Source organism: Pangasianodon hypophthalmus, chromosome 28, assembly GCF_027358585.1.
Source record: "Pangasianodon hypophthalmus isolate fPanHyp1 chromosome 28, fPanHyp1.pri, whole genome shotgun sequence".
NCBI lineage: Eukaryota > Metazoa > Chordata > Actinopteri > Siluriformes > Pangasiidae > Pangasianodon > Pangasianodon hypophthalmus.
The window spans coordinates 10,496,883-10,517,998 of NC_069737.1; the positions used below are offsets into that span (position 1 = coordinate 10,496,883).

At 36.0% G+C, this 21,116-nt stretch overlaps 1 protein-coding gene across 1 annotated transcript in view; it reads right to left on the reverse strand.

Moving 5' to 3' along the window:
• col9a1b (collagen, type IX, alpha 1b) overlaps positions 1–20,364 on the reverse strand; it is a 33,712-nt gene extending 13,348 nt beyond the window's left edge. Inside the window, exons 1-20 of the mRNA XM_026942879.3 lie at positions 20,112–20,364; positions 19,471–19,533; positions 18,215–18,250; positions 18,071–18,133; positions 16,991–17,044; positions 16,690–16,725; positions 16,338–16,361; positions 16,163–16,216; positions 15,757–15,810; positions 14,130–14,165; positions 13,982–14,038; positions 13,771–13,824; positions 12,351–12,404; positions 12,195–12,248; positions 11,551–11,604; positions 11,326–11,379; positions 10,476–10,529; positions 6,074–6,127; positions 5,879–5,932; positions 5,085–5,129 (exon numbers count right to left, since the gene is read on the reverse strand). Of these exons, the coding sequence (XP_026798680.1) occupies positions 5,085–5,129; positions 5,879–5,932; positions 6,074–6,127; positions 10,476–10,529; positions 11,326–11,379; positions 11,551–11,604; positions 12,195–12,248; positions 12,351–12,404; positions 13,771–13,824; positions 13,982–14,038; positions 14,130–14,165; positions 15,757–15,810; positions 16,163–16,216; positions 16,338–16,361; positions 16,690–16,725; positions 16,991–17,044; positions 18,071–18,133; positions 18,215–18,250; positions 19,471–19,533; positions 20,112–20,195 (1,038 nt within the window). The 5' untranslated portion in view covers positions 20,196–20,364. The remainder of the gene's footprint in view (positions 1–5,084; positions 5,130–5,878; positions 5,933–6,073; positions 6,128–10,475; positions 10,530–11,325; positions 11,380–11,550; positions 11,605–12,194; positions 12,249–12,350; positions 12,405–13,770; positions 13,825–13,981; positions 14,039–14,129; positions 14,166–15,756; positions 15,811–16,162; positions 16,217–16,337; positions 16,362–16,689; positions 16,726–16,990; positions 17,045–18,070; positions 18,134–18,214; positions 18,251–19,470; positions 19,534–20,111) is intronic.
• Positions 20,365–21,116: the final 752 nt, after the last annotated feature.

A 21,116-nucleotide genomic window follows, 5' to 3' on the forward strand; every position in this document is an offset into this window, starting at 1 on the left:
GGACACACATTCTTCAATAATAAGGACATCATACACTACTGTTTAAAGAAGCTTTGATTGTAGAGAATGGGGAATGCTTCCAGAGATTTGGCTAATGTTATTTAAAAGTTCACAGAAAATTATGCACATATTTAACCTTCTTATCATGAAGTAAAAGGAACATTTTTATAAGGTTATACATCTTTGAAAAAAGTTCTCACAATGATAAAAAGTTTTGCATGTAATGTTATTTGATCGTTGTTTTATTGTTAGAATTTGTGGGGGCGGAGATCCAAAATTTTTTCCTTTGTCCCATCCATCTCCACCTGACGCTGGTGGTTGGGGCCTAAACCATTGTTTCTCAAAGTGGGGTCAGTTGAACCCCAGGGGACCACGCAGCATAGCCAGGATACTCAGGAGATTTAATTTGTTTTGGTCATGATACGGCCATGTCTGCTGGTGTTGAGAATGTTGGACAGCTGTTACATTTTGTATGTAACTGCAGATAAGAATAGTGTTTTATAAATATAAATATCAAATTCTGTCAGGTATAATTCTGCCACACTGACATGGTTAGAAGCAAAAATTCACTCATATTTTTATTCTCTTTTAGAAGCAAAAATTCGCTCATCTTTTTATTCTGATTTTGTCAGTGTTGTGGGGTTACAACAAGAGTAACTCATTTCACAGTTTCAGCCAAGTACATATTACCTACTGTATGTCACAAGAATCTATCCCTCTGCACATCCACAAAAATACACTATTCCAAAGTGTCAGGTAAAAATCACCACAAAGGATAGGAGCGTAAATTCACAAACCGTTCTCACTCCCAGTGGATCAAATATTGAAGCATCGGCTTTAGTGTTACTGCAGGCATGCTGAAGGGCACCTTTGGATTCGCTATACTGACACTCAGTTATCCTGTGGTTATCAATGAAAGCCCATTTGCTTCAGCTCTCTGATGCAAAAGACAAATGCATTTACTGGCTTTGATTCAAAGCACAGTGCATTATAAAGAATAACACTTGTGATTTTCTATTAGTGTTGTTCTTTAGTGCTAGACCTTTCTGCGTAGCACCATAATATTTTAATTGTTATATTTATCAGTAGACAACAGCTGATTACTGTCTGTGAAAGTCTCTTCATTAATGTTATTTTTAGTATGCTATCATGTTGGCCGATCAAAACACTTCCCTGAGTTCTGGGGAAATATAAATTTGAATCATCAGAGTTCACTATGTAGTTGCCCACAGAATTTAACTTTACTTGAGTGTTAAAAGGATCAAACCTGAAGACCTTAAAATAGACAGCGCTATTCAGCTAGCAAGTTGACACTGGACAATATTGCTAGCTACCAATTATTCTTGACTGCTGACTAGAAGTCATCTACAAACATTATAGATCTTTACAAACACTGAAGTTTTCTGACTGATAGTTACATTTATAATAGTATGTTAAAGAATGTGTTTGCCATAATGTTATGTCACGCTGCTTCACAATGCATAGACTGCTATAGTATTTCGCCCTGTGACGATGTTGCTACATGTGCTATCACATGATCCTCGGGAGGGCAGTAAGGTGCATGCGTCTCATTTGAGGAGACCCTTCAGCGTGAGTGGGTAGGGTGGGAAAGGTTTATGGTTGATGGTTTTTGGTTTATGGTTCGTTCTGTGTTGTTTTGTATATGCTGTTGATACAACACTTTCACTTGATTTATCTCTATTATTGTCCTTCTCTTCCTCTTTTTAAGTTTACAGTCAATATACTGTATTCCCTCTTTTATCACTGTACAATACATGGTCCAACTTAATACAGAAATAGGAGGAGCACTTAATTTTGTCAGTTGGAACTGTAGGGGGTAAATAACCCAATCTACTGTAGCTAGGCCTTCCATCATCTTTGTCATATGCAGGGCAATATTATTTTTCATCAGGAGACACACTTGAAGATCTGACTGACCATAGTAATCTTTGTGTTAGGTGGGTTAGACAGACATTTCACTCCACCATTCAAACCAAAGCGAGAGACACCTCAATTTCCAAAATCGGCCACAATTTCCAAAATCAGTGATGCAATTTCCAAAATTTTGTCTGTTCTGCAGTCACAGAGGATCCTAATGGTAGATACTTACTTGTAACAGGGCATACATTCTTGTAACAGGGCAACTCTGTGGCACTTCTGTATTAGTTATTAACATTTATGGTTCCAACTGGGACAGGGACACTTTTTTCTAGGTATTATTCTACAAATTGGCTACATTGTAAAGTCATTCTCTTATTATAGGGATCAATTTATTCTGTCTGCTCGACCATGTATTAGATCGATCCTCAACCTCAAACAAACAAGGCTTCCATTGAAGTTGTTTCCAAGCACATTGATTTCTTTTCATGTCTAACAGATCACCCAAAATCTCAGCTTCTCATTTATGGAAAACACTAAAAGTATAATTGAGAGGAATTACTATTTCATATAGCGGATATGAAGGAAAACTTTGGACAGATAAATTATACAAGTTACACAAGTTAGCAAAACAAATTACTCAACTTGATAACATTTATGCTTCTTCCCAGGCCCCAGAGAGTTATAAAAAGCGTCTATCACTTCGGGCTGAGTTTGATGTCATTTCCTCTAAACATGTTGAGGACATATTACTGAAAACCACCTACATGCAATTTGAACATGGGGAGAAGGCAAATAAGTTGCTGGTCCATCAGCTGCATCAGAACTCTCCCTCACCAGATCCCACAAATTTGAACCTCTACAAGAGTGACCACTGACCAGAAACAAACAAATGAGCAAATTCAGAAATCTTTATGCATCCTTGTACTTATTTGAACAGGCCACCATTTATTCCAAGAGTAGATCCTGAGCTTGCAGAGGAACTTAGACCAGCAGCTTTTTCCATGCAATCATGGAAATGTCCTGGACTAGATGTGTATGCAATCATTTCAGATCTTTAGATAATCCAAAAAACCATAATCAGGCCTCAATCACATTACTTTAAAAAAGGACAAAGATCTCCTCTGTTGTGCTAGCTATCTCCTGATTAGTTTACTACCAGTTGATCTAAAGCTCTTGGCCAAGATCCTTGATAAATAGCTTGAGACTCTTCTTCCACATGTAATCTCTCCTGATCAGACAGGTTTTATTGTTTTGCAACAATCGTCTTAGTTTGAAACTTCACTTCCCTGTCTGGCTCACCTAACCAAAGTCCAACTAGCTAAGTTCTATAATGACACTGACCTCATGTGTTACAGATGTCAGCAAGCTCACGCCATATACATTCATATGATCTGGTCTCTCTCTGTATCAGTTTTGGTCTGACATCTTAAAACTATCACAAAGACCTCTTTTGACCCCGCAGCAGTCTCAGCATGTGATGCTGCCCATCATGCATGTTCAATCCATTATTCTGTATGCAAAAGCATTAATGACTAGGCTTTGAGCCATCCCCAGGGCCAAACTGGGAAAAAAAAATTCAGGCCAGACACCCACAACAAATTTTGAGACCACTAATCACCTACTAAAATGTACACTACATGTAGGCTACATCTTCTCATTCTTGCAAATACATAATCATCATGCAGGCAAGAGTCACAAGCTTCAGTTAATATTAATATCAAACATCATAATAGGGAAAAAATGTGATCTAAGTGACTTTGACCAGTCATGGTTGTTGGTGCCAGACAGCAAGGTTTAAGTATTTCAGTATTGAGTATTTCTGATGTTCTGGGATTTTCAAGGATAATAGTCTCTAGAGTTTACATGGAATTGGGTGAAGAAAAAAAAAACAGTGAGCAGTAGTTCTGTGTGTCATGTCAACCCAGTCAGCAAATTCCAGTTTCCAGCACACACTGTGGCCTAGGAACATGGCCACTACGGACTACACTCCCCAGAATGTACACACTTTGCCTCATTCACAGTCACCGGACTTCTGATTGAGCACAACTCTTCTGCAGCCCTTCTAAGAGACTCAGCTGGGTATGCCAGTCTAAGACCGACCACACCGCTGGCAACTCCACATGGCTGAGAAAGCCCTCCAGACAACGATGCAACAAGGGAAGCCCCGTACAAAGAGACACAGTACCTCCAGATTCTCGCTGAACTGGTGTGTTTAATACAAAGTTTAAAGCCCTTCTAAATGAAACAAAGGTGAAATTGATAAGTTCGGTTGGTTCGTTCAGGTGATGGTTCGTTCAGGTCATGGTCTGAGAAATAGCATAGAGTGCTAGAAACCTGGAATTTCAATCATCCTCTGTTCAAAACCCTTCTTCATTGACCTTTGTGTGTGTGCAAGCATGCATGTGTGTGTTTATGTGTTAGATTAGTTTCTGTGTTTTAGAATAGTTTAATAAAGACTCGTCTGATTTTGTCTATTGGCACCTATTTATTCTGTTTCAGTTTCAGAAATTAAGAATATTTTGTATTCCGCATCATTTAATTCAAAATATTAGTTGGATAGCCATTCCATCACTTTCTAATCATGTGATTAATATCTAAAACAAACTTGCACTATCCATATTGGTCAAAAATGCATATGCAGCAGGTATTAATTTTGATAAACTAATATATGATTCAAAAGTTTGCATGTTAGTCTGACAGATCATAAAACAGAATATCTGCCTTGTTTGATCGGAGAGAAATTTCCTTTTGATTGATCTCACTCAGTTTTACTGTGTTGTATATTTTTTAATTTGGGCTAACAAGCTATCAGTCAGATTATTAATGAATTACGTATGTAAACATACTGCAGAATAAGGGAAATGTCTGCATAAGCAAAAACAAGAACATTCTGAGAGAGTTCTCATAATCAAGAAAAATGTTCCCAAAACTGAACACCATGATTTTCAGAACTTTTAGAAATGAGGTACCCACAACTCACAAGAGAAATTTACATAATGAAAAACTGGTACATTTCAAGCATATTTTACAGAATGGTCATGTAATCAGGGAGAAATGTTCCATAAACATTAAGAAAACAGACACAAATAACACTTTCAATGTTGAAGGAACTTTTTTCGATCGTAACATATTTACTTTTATTTTATCGTAACATATTACTAGGATGTGTCCTAATTAACATGAATCCAAAGACCATCGCTCACCTTTTCACCAGCAGCTCCCTTTGATCCGGTAACACCAGGTAAGCCCTACAGAAACAAATATATGGCACCAACAATACTGTAGATTTACAAAAATTAAATCAGTCTCTTCATTCTGTCACATCATAAACAAATCCCATTCTCACATTAAAGTAAAACTGTCTTACTTGTTTTAAAAATGCTTAAAATTTTCAGAACATAAAATGTCAAAAGTGCAATTGACGCTGGACTGCAGAATGTCTGGGTTTATTTCTGGGTAATGTTTTCAATTTTTTTCATACCTTTTAAACCATATTTGAAAGTAAATCATTCAATCCCCCATTTCCAACTAATTTCCAACTAATCATAAATACTGGTGCAAGTTTACAGAACCTTAAAAATGTGTTACATTAGCATACTGTTGCACACCTTTTAACATCATTAGACTATATCTTTACTGATATTAGTTTTTACTACATCATAGCTAGCACTTATCCCAAGTCTCCTCAATTGTGACATTGCAATTAGCTTAAAAAAACTTTATTTCACTAGTTTGTCTTCGTTGGAAAATTGTAATGTGTGAGTGGAGGCAGGATGCACGATTATCCTATTATCCTATTACCCTATTTAGTCCTAAATTATTTAGTCCTATTATCCTATATGCCTTTTATTCACATTCTTGGTTTTCCATTCTATTTTTCCCCTTTTTAATAAAAATTTCTAAATATTTTTATGAAAAAGGGGAAAAATAGAATGGAAAACCCGAGAATGTCAATAAAAGGCATACAGCTCTTTTTGGGTTTATGTATGAAACTTACAGGTAGTCCTTGTAGTCCAATCTCTCCAGGGTTTCCAGGTTTCCCGGGGCTGCCCTGTATGGAAGGAAGTTTCCAGTTTTAATGTAATTATTTTAGACACCAAAGTAAAGTACCATAATGTAATCTGCTATGCGTTATAGTTAAAACCAAGGCTATCTGTATACCTCATATTTAAAACCAAGGCTATTACTATACCTTAACTCCAGGTAATCCAGGAATTCCATCACGCCCATCTACACCAGGTAAACCCTAAAAATAGGAAAGAAATGACAATGTGTTTGACAATGGGTTTGAAATAGTATCAGATTTGTAATTCAGTCTGTAATTCAGACTGCATGATGATGGGATTGAGAATTCTGATGGCGTTCAAATCTTTCTAGAGCATTTTTCCAGTTAGTAAACCCTTTGGAGGAGAAAGCAGGATCTGCCTTTTTTGACATAGTACTTTTATGTACAGCATATGTCTTCACACAGTTAAACCAGAGAATCCCCTTCACTGCAGGGCTATAATGCAGCCATGGATAGTCTTTGTACCAACTCTCCTGAAAATGGAGGACCCTACAGGACAGTGTTTGAACTGGGATGTGTTTGGGGTTAGGCTGGTTTGGCATATTTTCAATGAGCTCCTAAAAATCTCCACTTATACACTGTTCTTCCTCACTCTCACTGCTCCTCTCCCTGTTGCTCACTACAGATGTACTGGTTTCCTTAGAGATAGACCACATTATACAATTAGTTCCACCCCTCATTTTAAATAGATTACATACATTTTATCCCTATATTTAAACCATAACTATATACTTAATGAACCTCACCTTTGACCCATTGTTTTCAATGGAGCAAATAATGTTGTTAGTTAAAACTGTGCACTACTCCTTATTGTGCTGCTATGCACATGCTTGACAACAGCGCTAAAGTTTAGAATTCTGACGCATCCCAAATCATGTCGGCGCCAGTTGGCATTAGCTTGCCTTTAACATTTATCACGATGCTAGTAGTCCATTGTATCAAAATAGCATTCAGATTCACCTGTGCCCTTGATTCGCTTTCTGAGCTACAACAAGGCTGAGCTGCCTCTGTCACCTGTTAAATGAGACATTCCATATATGCAGTCACACAGCTTCACATACAGCCTATCAGGTCACGTTCATCATTCACCTGTGACCCTGTCTCTCCATCGCTGTCTGAGCTATTTGTTGGTTCGGTCACCTGACAAAATGGGATAGCCTATGCATGTCAATTAGAATCGTGCAGACGATTAGCCTGTTATACTATATGGTGTGCACCAAAACCCAACGATGTCATTAACGTTATTAAGTTGAACAAATTTCATTAGCGGACTTGACTATAAGTGACTTACAGGTTTCTTTACAAAATAGCTCCTTATATCGACCTTCTTTCTTTTGGCTGCCATCTCTTCGATATCTACGCTATTGTCTCAGTCTGTCACGCTGTCTCGTCACGCTGCCAACCAAACGTATTGTCACGTGACAGCAAGGTAAGGCACAGCCAATCACATTGCATGTGTTCCTGATAACCCAATCAGAATAAAAATATCAAGGACTTTTGCAACGATAGGAAGATATCTATTGGTAGGACGCCAGAAAGGAACCGAATTTAACCCTTCCTGTTGCACCCAATGAGAATCTGTTTTTTAGAGGGTATAAAATTATTGGTGGGGACAATTTATTAATCGCTGAACATTGGTGGGGACGCGTCCCTTGCGTCCATGCTAAAACTACGCCCTTGATGAACGCATTCTGGTTTACAAGCAAGTGAACTGGTCTAACAAAACAATCACTTTAAATAATCAACAATATGGTGGTGTGATGTGCTAATACCTCTCTGATCTGTTTTTAAGTTAGTTAGTTAGTTAGTTCCTGTTATCACATAGGTCGTAGCAGTTATAAACAGTCGTTCCCTCACCAGCCTCTTTTTTTTCCCTCTTTCTTGATGTTAATAAGACAAAAAATGCAGCATGTTACCAAGAAACTTCAAAGCCATCTGTTTGAAGACTTTCCCATCTTAGAAAACTAAAAGGAACAGTATTAACACTGACTGTTACATAACACTGACACTGGATACTCCTTCCAAAATTGCTAAATAAACTTCTATTCACAGAAAACACCACATCAACAATTAAATTTTTTTAAATTTTGTTTATATGTACTGACATGTGTAAGGTGTTACTATAGAAACAATAATGTTATAACAAGCACGTTAATATAAACCTGTGATTTAACTACTGTTTGAGCTGTGCTGTTATAAATAAAATTAATTCAGCAAATTTAAAGTAAGGCTGTAACTGTAACTGTCATTAAACTGGCTGTCATCACAATGGCCAATTTAGTCTTTTTCTTTTTAATAGGTCCCAGTGAGGATATTATGTAGGTGATGTAAATCATATCACTGAAATTTGAAGGGAAAAAATTTCTAAGCATCCATCATTCTGTGATTGTGGGAAGTACTTAAACAGCAGATGTGGCTTTAGCAGTAACTAAAATGGAAGTGTATCTCTTCCTTTTTTTCCCCAGAACTTTTCAAAACAAGGTTACACTCATTATCATGTATCAGGTTGTACACAGATCACATGTACCTTACAATATTTGCTGTGGTCTTACTACTTAGAAAAGAATGCATGGACTAAAATGTATGTAAAATGACTGCTTCTCAGATGAGATGTCTTTTTTGCATCTTTTCATCCTACAGTAAAATATTTATATGCAAATATATTGTCTTTTCACTCTCTAATTATCTCATATTGTCGCATAAAACAGTTTAAAGGATAAATATTATTTAGGGAGAAGTAACGGTACAAAACTGTTTGTCAGAATAACAGTACACATTACAATTCTATCACCAAACATTTTAAAAAACATGAAAGTCACAATGAAAATTAATCTCTATGACATAATTTTAAGAATATTATTAATTGTACTCTTTATATTACTATTTTTTGGGGCATGGGGGTTAAAAATTCATTTTGTATTTGACCCTTATATACTGTAAATAGTCATTGAAACAATCATTGAAACCCTTTGTCAAATATTTAAATTTTATTTAGAGGACAACATAAAATGTTGTAGGTCGATATTTCTGTTCCTATAAGCATACATTTAATAGGAAGCAGCTGCCACTGATTTTATATTTATAATAAAGATTACATTCACATTAGACACTGAACACTTATATAAATATTCCAAGGATTTAAAAAAGCATTTTTCAGCCTTACAGCAGTAATCTTTTTTTTTTTTAACTGTGCATAACAAGTACTTATACCTCCCACTGGTATTTAGCCAAGTTTGAAGGGTTAAAATACAAACACAAAACACATACCGTTAGCTGATTACCCAGCTACCATTAGCTAACCAGATGAAACAACTTCACAACTGGGGTATTATTTTGGTAGTTAGCTAGTTGTACAACAAATAAACTTCAGCACACTTTTGAATACTTTTCCTTTCTCCCTCTTATGATCATTTTAGATCAGTGCGTCACACACCTACCACCCACTGTCTACCCTGAGATCACTGCCAACAAAGGAGCCTTTGGGACTCCATCCAAGTCATGAGCTAGTCTTGAGATAGCTATCTAGGTTATATAGGTAATATTTAGCTACTGTAGCTACAGCAACTTATTTAATACCTTATTCCATTTAATATCTAATCTTATAAAATGATAACACGTGAATACTTAGCAAGCTATGTTAGCATAGAATAACATAAAATCAGACATACCCTAAAGTCAGACTCAAAAGTCGCGGCACTTATATTTATAATATATTTATAATATTTTTCTCTCTGGTTCGTGGATAAGGGGGTTCTGATTTCAATCACATGGTTGGAGTTCAAACAATAAACATTGTTATTAGATTACATGAAAGTCACTGGACCTTCTTTTACACATAAGTTAGGGACATGACTTTAGGGACATTTGTGGTACAGTATGAGTCTGAAAACCACAGCTAAATCAACTTTAATACACAAGTAGTCGAGAAATGCATTTTCATGCGACAGAATATGACCAATTTACAAATGTAATAGAAAACCATATCAATTTCTTGTTATCTTATGCCATTTTGAACATTCTGAGTCTGGTTATAATGGTAACAATTGCACTCAAACAATTAATAAGGAGCCTGTCACTAAAAATGATTAAAGTTCCTGTTTTGTTTAGAATTTAGAAATTAGAATTTAATGAATATTATATCATGGTTGGTAGGCTAGTATGATTTTAGCTTTCACTGATACACTAGACAGGCAGCTCTGCCTTCTGCTATGTGGTCATTGTGCTAGAGTACCCTTAGTAAAATTCAAACATTTGAAATAATCTGGAAAAGTTATATAGTATATGCCCAAAAGTATATGGACATTTCGCGTATGTCTGTACGTTGTATGGATCACTGTAGGTTTAATGAATATTAATGAACCCGGGACACAGTGATTTAATGCAAAAATTCATAAGAAGAATAAATGTCTTCCCCCTTTTTTTCTTTAGTAGTAAGCTGTTATGTGCAGTTGGGCTATGGTTTCAGTGCAACACAAAGTGTGGCACAAAGAAATTTAAGTGTAAATTTAAGTTGGTTCTCTATACTTACACTCTCACCCTTTGGCCCTGGAAGACCAGTGATGCCTCTTTGTCCCTGGGGTCCCTGAAAAGAGAGATTAACATAATTCCAGCAACAGCTGCATATATAAATTTTTCTTTAGCATAATCAGATAGAATACAATGTATATACCTATCCACTTTATTAAACATTCAGTCATACATTTGACATTGCAGTTTGTAATGACTTTATATTGGATGCAACATAAAATTACAACTGGATAGTAGGGGTGGACAAATTCTGAATCCATTAGCTAGCCCACCGGAGAAATCTCTAATGTTCTTGCTCAGTTTGGGTTGCCTTGACCTAAATGAATAGGCTAAGAATGGTAATTAATATAATATAATACAAGTATATAAATTCCTGTATAGAGTGGGACTCAGGCATATTCGTTATCCTTTTCTAAGAAAGTGTCTGAGGTAGCAACATTTGGCTATAATTTGTGGTGTTGTCGCCTTAAGTCTCAAATAAAATATATTATTCCAATCTGGCTGGAGTCTTTATTTTTTCTTGACATGTTTCACCACAAGTTACATGATGACTTTGCGCCAAAATTAATTCTGCTCAATTTTGTCAGTTTTTCCACATTCCATACCTAAGTTTTCTTGTTTCTAAATAGTTTGTTATGCATCCATGCAAAATAATTGATCTGATCAATAAAAAAAAACATTGTGTACTGTAGCAGATGGTTTAGTGTAACATGTGCTAGATTTAGAATGCACATGCTACAGTTACAGCATCAAGGTGTAACTGTAGAATGCACATGCTACAGTTACAGCATCAAGGTGTGTCATCTAACTGTTGGATTAGTGACTGCTTAGGTTCTAGTCCTCATACATACTTGTTCTCCCCTAGGACCAGACTCTCCCATTAACCCCCTCTGGCCATGATCACCCTGCAAAATGAAACACATCTGTGTTACCACACATTATATAATTATGGCACTAGTGTAATACACACATTTAGGCACTTGGATTGCTGCAATGAAAGTAATTTTTGTCTAACAAAACACTTCATCAGGGGAGAGTAGCAGTTTAGGTCAATAAGAAATGTCAATAAAACTTACATTGGCACCTACAACCCCCTGAGGACCTGGATCCCCGTCATTGCCCCGAGGTCCCTGGAAGAAAATCGGATGGATTTCATGAGTGTAAAAACTCTACATAGTATGTGCACACCATGCCCAGGGACTCTGTAATGCTATAGGCAGCACCTAAAATATATGTGCACCTAACAATACATGTGTGCCAAGGTAGCTGGACAGCAATTGTCACCATAAGCCTCCCTGGTAGGCAACTAATGCAGGGATGAATATTAGAAATTAAAACTGTGTTTAACTATGAATTTGGTCTGAGCACTTGCTCTATCATCAGATGAACATGCCATAGTGCAATGCCAACAATACTACAGTCATACATGAAGTCATCTAGTAGTCCGAAAGAACATAACTGCCCTTACTCTTTGGTTAAGAATGAAGGTATTCCTTTGTTCCCTGTCATTCAGAGTGACACTAGCCAACAACAGGCATGTGTCAGCTCATGTACACAAAAGAGAGCAGTTTTCATTCAATCGTGTTCAACTACCATATTCACCATTTTCACTTCTATATGCCTCGGTCACCATGTTATATGGGATTTGATTGTTATAGAAAAATTTTTAAAATGTAGGACAAAGGGTTGGCTGTCAAAAATCTTATAAATCTTTACTTGCCATCTCTCCTTTGGGACCCATAATTCCTGTAGCGCCTCGATTTCCCTGTGGACCCTGATAAGACAAAGCCAAGTTTGTGATTGCTGTCTTTCAAAAACAGTCTGTATAAATTCTGTATACAGGCTGTAGATGCAATAGAGGGGTTGGTGCACTAACTATTGGGCCGTAGGATCCAACCTCTCCAGGGGCACCCTGGTCTCCCACTTCTCCCTGGTGAAAAAATTGTGTTATTTATTTAAAATAATAGCAATCCCAAAATGACAAACAATTGCAAAACAATCAGAAATATGAAAAAACTTCAATGCAGAAGGCTCTTTCACTTAGAAAAACATAAATCAACAATACAAACAATTTACAGATTTAGAGACTAAAATGAAAGCATATAGACAAAGGCTATGTTTAAAAAAACTGAAGCATGATTTTGAAGTTATTTTGCATTACTAAAAGAAGACATTCTGTGTCTGTGAGCCTTTACATTTTTAAAGACAAAATCATCTACCTAGGAAAATGAAGATAGTTCCTTCCCAATGCACTGCATAAATGGAAGACAAAGGAAAATAATAAAGTGGCTGCTTCAAATAATTGAAGATAAATTTCTATCACAAGCAGCTTGTCCTCTGTCCTCTGTATATGCATTGGGGAATAATAATTAGGTGCACCTTACAAAATGCCTTCTTCACAAATCAGAGCTGAACCCCTAATATCCAAATTAGATCCAGTCCTGGATGTACATATCCATGGTTAGTGTCCGCTAAGTACACAATTTCTATTGCCCTATTTAAATGGTTGACCGTTACATGACTTATGATACATTTGGATTCTTGATAAATATTATACAAAATGCTTGATGCTTGGTAAGTAGTATACAACTAGACATAGTTACGGACCATGTAACAGAGGGTAAACCTAATATAAAATATTTGTTTTATTTACAGTAATGAATATTAATAGTAATAAAGTCCTTATAAATTGCAAGAAGCTTTTAACATCAGTACCATCATAAACACTAACAGAAAAAGGCGGCTGCCCAGGGCTCCATGATGACTATATGCATTAGCTAAAATTATAGCAACAGAGATTACATGTGAAATAGGTGTTGAGATAAAAATAGCTACTAAAAACTATTTTTTAAAGAGTTTATTGTGTATATCTTAAATGGAGAAGAGCAATATTTTGCCATCAGCAGAAAGTAGCAACTATAAACAAAAACAGATCTGTCAGAGACAATATTTAAACATACTGCAATTACAAAATGAATGTGCAATACTGCACCCAAACATGACGGTTTCTGTGAGAGATGCTCATATTTCAAAATCAATAGCAGAACCCCAATTTCATTTAGCATTAAAGCCTGCATTATAGATGGGCACATCCATACTTACTTTGTGTGTGTTTTAATTTGCTATGCTCTGACTGTTTACTCCATTAATCTGAGTGGAATATCCACAGGAGCCACAAGCCACATTCTCTCAGCCAGGTCCCCACAAAAAAAATACTGTCCAGGGCCCTGCACACCACTTGAAACAGCTCTCTCAACTCTGTACCCCTGGCAAGATCATGTTGGTCAAGTTCTTACCATGTGTCCCTGTTTACCAGGTTCTCCAGCCTCTCCCTTCACACCTTTATGGCCCTGTCAAATAAATAACATTGTGATGACTACACTCTATAATTAACACTTAACACTTTTTACATATGAACAAAATGTTAAAAAATAGGCACTGTATCAACTTTTACAAATACATATTTTGCTTCAAGAAATATCTGTTTGTCTGTTATCTATTGCTCACTTTCATGCCAGGTAGCCCAGGGTAGCCAGGTGTGCCAGGTGGACATACATTGGGGCACTAAAAGGCAAATGAAATAGTTTAAAGGTACACATCAAAAAAACACTTGAAAAAAATTAATACTGTAGGAATTACTATAAATATATTTTACCAGTTCCATTGTCCCGCCCTGTATTCCTGCAGCACCCTAAAACCAAAGAGGACTTCTTTTAAGATTATCTTATGAGAGCAACCGTTCAAATGATTATGTTATTTACGTGACTACAGACATGTTCTAAACTGTGTCTTATTACAAGTAACAGAACATCTATGCATCACTGTAACCTCTACTGGAAAGGAAATTAGTCAAACCATTAGTAGGTAATTGCACTCCCTCTTTTGGCCATACTGGGTAAAATGTCAGTGTATTTATTCAACTTATTTACCTGCAGAAATAATGAATAAGGTATCAGCTCAAATAATTGGATCTGCAGGTTCCAGCATATAGAACTAGCTTTTGGTGTTTTGTCTATTATCAGTGGAATGACACACAGAACACATTACAATGGCCTTTTACCAATAAATCACTCGAAACACTCATAGTTAATTTGTTCAGACAGTAATGTTTTTATTGTATTCTGCACTCTGACCCCAGCTTCCTAACAATCTGGAATATGCGAAGAAAAGAATATCACTTTACTGTAATGTACTGTATATGTGACACATAAAGACTTTCTTCTTCTCTTCTTCTTATGTGTTGCATATATTTATAAGACCATAGTCTCAGTACGGTGTCTTAACTTAGCAAAATATGAATGAAATTCTGGATAAGTAGTTCTATATTTAATACACATCATTAGTTGTAATATGAATCATGCATTAGAAAATCAATAAACTGATTAGGAAGGCCAGATCTGCTATAGAAGTCCAGCTGGATTCACTGAAGGCAGTTTGTGAAGAAAGGACACTCAGCAAACTTCTACCCATCATGGAAAACAACATACATCCCCTACATCACACACTGGTTAAACAGAGAAACACCTTCAGTAACATACTGATACACTTACACTGTACTAAGGAGCGTCATGCCAGGTCATTCTTACCCACAGCAATTAGACTGTATAATGAATCACCTTACTGTCACAGCAGTACTGACCTCCCACTGTCAAGACAGAACCAGGACTAGAGCACATTTGCACTACTACTAATACTACCACTATTATTATTATTATTATTATTATTATTATTATTATTTGTAATGTTAGCAGTAATAGCTGAACCTGTGTTGCTGCTGCTGTTGCTATTATTATTATTATTATTATTATTATTATTAGAAGGAAGTAGCAGTAGTAGTAGCAGTAGTAGTATTAGAACTACCTCATGGCACATTTTAACTGGTACCTCCCCACTTTCCTTCACAATATCCAAATGCCTTGTTTACAAGCTTGCTTATTTCTATTAGATTCTTTTTTGTTTCTTTTTTTTTGCACTTGCACTGTTCTATCTTATTGTATTTATTATTATCTGTGAATGTTTGTCTTTTACCACTACTGTAACACTGCAGTTTCTCTTGGAATCAATAAAGTTTCTGTCATTCAATCTATCTATCTATCCATCTATCTATCTATCTATCTATCTATCTCTCTCTCTCTCTCTCTCTATATATATATATATATATATATATATATATATATATATATAAAATTAGATTCTAAATTAGATTCTCTGTAACCGTGAATTCTGTTAAGAGTGCACAATTCTGAGTTCATGGTATCTCTTTCCTGAAAAAAGATACTTACACGAGGTCCTGATGGTCCACGGGGTCCTTCTGGCCCTCTGACACCCATGGCCCCCTATTATAAAAAAAACAGCTTGTAAGCGGCAGCTTGTAACATCTTGCATGCTTTACTAAACATAATTTCATCTTAAAACATTATTCAATTTATTTTGATATTTGATATTCAATAATTTATCTTTGTATTGCCAAGTAGTCAAGCATTATTTGCTGCTTTGTTTGGAGCATACACTAAAAAAGAGTTAACTGAATTTACTTAATTCAAATGCATATATTGGTTAAACGTGAATGAATTGAGTTGCAATATCATAATTTGTTCTCATGCAGCCAACATGATTTGATCATGTATATTCAAAGTCCTGAAATAAAATCAAACTCCATCCAACATTTAGTGCGAAGGAGTTACTCACAGGAGGGCCAACTTTACCAAGGTCACCTGGAAGTCCACCCGGCCCTGGTGGTCCCTGCACATAAAATTAAACATACAAGTTGCTGGATCCATTAATTATGTAAAAACAATTTACAATTAATAGTCCGTGGCAGCAGAGTTCACAATAATTGAGGCAGAAAACAAGAAGAACTTACCAGGGGTCCATCAGGCCCAATACCCTAGAAAGAAGGAAAAGAGACCCTGTTCTTAATATATGCCCTCAGTAGAAAAGTATTCTGTAAAAATGTTTTGCTAGTTTATAATAAATAAAAGCGCAGCTGTTTTAGGAAAAATCACAGACAACAATAGTTAATAATTAAAGTTTGAACACAAAATTTATCCCACTTGTACTTAAACATTAAGAGTATGAGACACAGATGAGTTTGACAGACAATTTATTCCAGTACTAATTAAACTGATTAAGGTAAGTTTAGTCAGTTGTTTCTGCTTCAAATAAAGTAAATTTCAAATAAAGTAAAAATTTCATCAGATTTTTTTCATACTTACAGCTTCTCCCCGAGGTCCAGGTTTCCCTGGCTCTCCCTGAATCATACCACAAATATTTAAATGCAACAATTAAAAAAAATCTCTTTCATAACAATAGGTTAACAATAAGCAGCCATGTATTGGGTCACTGTGTCTAAAAATGACAACTAACAAAACAGAGGCCAAATGTAGTATTCTTGTTTGTGTGATAGATACATGATTAAACAATATTTTTAAGGGGACACAGCCAGGATTATGGCTTATTATTCACAATGTATCAGACCTATCAAATAGAAAGCTAAGGAGTTAATTTTTCACTCACCTTTTGTCCAGTGGGGCCACCTTGGCCTGCGTCTCCTGTGGGACCAGTCAAACCCTAAGAACAAGAGAGGTACATAAATTAGGGAAAGTCCTATACAGACATTTCACCCAATTAAATACAGCAAATTCATACAAAAGCAGTAAATGAGCCCCTACAGACCATTTTCAGAAAATCAACAATGTACTCATTTGGATTAAATTCAATTTAAGTTGTTAAGTTGTTGTATCAGCAGCAGGGAAGATATAAAATGCTGAGGGTGGTGGTACTCCAGGACTAGGATTGAGAAACACTGCCCTAAAGGATTAGGATAATGCCAGTGTGTGTGGATTTTATCATGATGCTGCTATATCCAATTGAATTAAGATCATATATTCTTTATTTTGGCACACTGCAGTTTTGAGAGACTGCATAGAACTAGAAGAGAATGTTCTGTAATGGGTGCACATACTTTCCATGGTCTAGAAATCTAAATATTTGATCTTCCCAAACAAGACACATTCATTCAAGATATCATTCCTCATAAGCTTGAGAATTTTTAAACAGAAATAAGAAATACCATATGTATCCACTGCACACAGATGTTTCCCTCATTAATCTAGCAAAAACTGATTTGAAAGCAAGAAACATAAAGTTAAGAGTTGAGTGAGAATTTCTATTCAAATCAATGCAGAAGGTCATCTGAAAATAAAAAATATTGCTCCCATGGGATAATATCCTACGCATCCAAGCCATAAACAGCATGTTTGTTTTTTTAAGACGTTTTTTATTTAGATCTGCCTATATTAGATGCCTGGCAAGTGCAAAATAGGTTTTCTGTTCATAACCCATAAAAACATTTTCAAAGAGAAAAAACTTACAGAGCTCACCAGGCCTAGACAAAAAGACTGTTGTCTAAATGAGGAAGCATTTACTGGGTTTGTTTCTTCAGTCAGGTGTGAGAAATTCTTAGCTTTTTTGGCCTATTTGTAGAGATCACTCCCCACCTCATCTCACACACACACACCAACACACATATGATGCTATGGCTGTACTGTAGAACTCAAACAAACAGTGAACGCAGATTCTTGGTGAAGCACTTACATCATTTCCAGGCAATCCAGGAAGTCCGGCAGAACCAGGTTTCCCAGGATCACCATCAAGACCCTTCAAATTGACACTGTTTTACTCTACAGCTTTTTATCAAAAGTTATTGCAATTTAATTAAATAAACTTATCAATACTTACTGCAGAACCATCGTCTCCATCTTCACCTCTTTCCCCCTGAATGAAACAAGTGATCTTAATATTGCAAGGTTCTATCTGACTTTTGGTTCAGAAGGAGTTCAGCATGCAAACTCAATTAAATACACTTCCATGCCATTTGGTGTTAAATTATGTCTAACTTTTAAAGAACATAAAAATAGAAATCCAATCTCAGAAATTTTGTATGAACTTGGTACTAGAGAGTTCTATCCAAACATGAGCCTGGACAAATCTTCTCGCTTAAGACTGTGAAAAGGAGACAACAGTCTTTACTTGGCACAACATTTACTGTTACAGCACACAGGAAAAGGGTATTAGAAGTATTAGAAGTTTTATGTATTTTATGAAGCGAGGTTCTAAACATGATTTTAATGTTAGTCCACTTATAACTCTCTTATAATGTATGAGGTTTACAGTATTACATACTGTCCTACCATCGGAGACCTACTTAGGTGCATAACTACTTATAGTTGATACCATCTCACATTGTGACTTGCCTGTGTATGGGTGTGTATATGCACAGGTAACTTTAGAGTACGTCTGAAGAGCGAAGACATGCACATGTGAATAGCCAAAGACACTATCATTAGCTATTAGACTGAAAATGAGTGTTCATAGGATGAACGTCAGAATATGAGCAAGGAGCAAGTATGTAATTGAGTACCTTTTTTAAAAAGTAAATTGCATTTTAAAGAGTAGATTTCATGGGGATTTTTTTTTTATCTTAAATAAAAAAAAAACATATAAAGACTGAGATGTATTTTAGCAGGGTGTACATCAACCGCTACACCCTACATACAGTGCATGAAACAGTTCTATATTGTTTTACAAATTTAAAATTTCAATCAATATCAGTGTAAATAAAATTACATTTCAATCAATATCAATGTGTATGTTAAAGTGTGTGATATGTTGAGCTGCTCACTTAGGAGGGTTTGGGTGTGAATGGGGTAATTTCTCAAAATAATTTCTAATTGTTTCAAGATACTGAAATGAAATAAATGTACTGTATTTTTTGACAAGTAGGTTCTTTTAAGCCATAAATGTGGTTACATGACCTTAAGGTTATGCCAGCTATCCTAGTTAATCATGATATTTTAAAAATGTTTATCTCTCAGACAGGACCTTGTGATTGCATATCACAGGCGTATCCTTCAGTCTATTAAGGTTTGAAGCACAGGTCATAAAATTACAGTTTCCGGTTTAAGTAAGCATTAGAATATTAATATTCAACTTACAGCAATTCCATCAATTCCTGGAACACCGGCAGGGCCTGGTGGTCCAGCTGGACCCACGTACTTCTGTTAAGAAACATAGAACTACATAACCACCATGTCCTGAGGTAAAATTCACCTGTTCCCGTTACTGCAGGTCTAGTGAACAGGTGTGACATACTTTGAGAGAAATTTTGCTTTCAATAGCCCATTACAAAACCCAGACAATGGAGCAGGAGGTGTGTAGAAATTAAAACTAATACATTTAGACAGTAGGCTATTTTATGGCTGACTCTGTCCAAAGAATATTACAATATCCTGATAAAGTCTAGAAGAACAGGTGCTCTGTACGACACATGCTACACGCTACAGTACAGTATGCTACATCTATTCTGTTAGAGGCAGGTAACTGCAAAAATTCTAAAGATACAGTTAACACAATAGGAAAAATTCCGTCATGCTTATTAAAGCCACATAAACTTTTTTCCATCTATTTATGGAATTGGGTTATATACGAAAATTACTTTCAAATTTCTGACAGCTATTCTTGACCAACCACTCCTTTTAACTTATACAACGAATCCTAAACAATATCTCTCAAATATAGCCTGGTTTCGGCTACTTGTGAAACAAAGTAGGTTACATAAGTACATAAAAAAGCCTACCTGAGCCGATGTGATAAGACATATCCCCAACAAAAGCACTGCGAGCGACTCGAGGAAGCCTTTAGCGCGAGTCATGGTCGTCATGGTCAAGCGACTCCAACTAAGTCCGCTTCCAGTAACTAAATGTCAAAGGATACCATAAGCACAACGTTCTCATGTATATTCACGAGATGGTTGACGGAAAGTAATTGGGTAGAAATGGAGACCTGTGTGTGGAAAATCACGAAGAGGCGGTTTTGTGAACGGCACAGAGCACATTCAAATGTTCAGTGGTAAATTTTACAATGACGTGTGACTTGACCTTACAGTTAAACTGCTATGAGGTTATATGTTACTGCCAAAAAATAGCGTATATTCACTGTCGCTGGCAAAGCTTTTACTTTAAAAGCATCTGTTATTTTATATTTTACGGAAGGGGAGAGAGAAAAAATGGTGAAATTGGCTTTTTTGGTCGGGACCACGCAATAAAGGACGTTTCACAATCTCCCTTGTAAAAGTTAAATAATCTTTTCTGTCTGACTTTTGCTCATTTGAACGTTTAAGGCCGTTCTGATACGCAACAGTTTTAAGTTTCAGTTTCACTTAATTTTATATTAACATTTAGATTTGTATTTAACATTTAATACTTACAAGTAAATATTTAACATTTCCATTTGTAGAAAAAAAGTTTAATAGCTACTCGTTTCTATCTTTTTTTTTAATTACATTTGAGGCCAGATGTTTGCGCGAGTAAAAAGAAAGCTTGCGGGAAACATGAGGGCGATTTGTGACCGCTATACCATCATTATATCAGTAAATCCTCAAATTAGTATCTGCTACAGAAGCGGTAGATAACCTGGCTACCTGACGAGGTTCTACTACAGATTCTACCCACTCTCATATTTACCTAAGTTTGTATTCGGAAGGTTCATAGAGGAGACTAATTTCAGTATTTAACGGTTGCGGTGTCACCACGGTACCAAACAAAGCATCCTAAATCAAACTTAGCAATATATTCAATTCAAT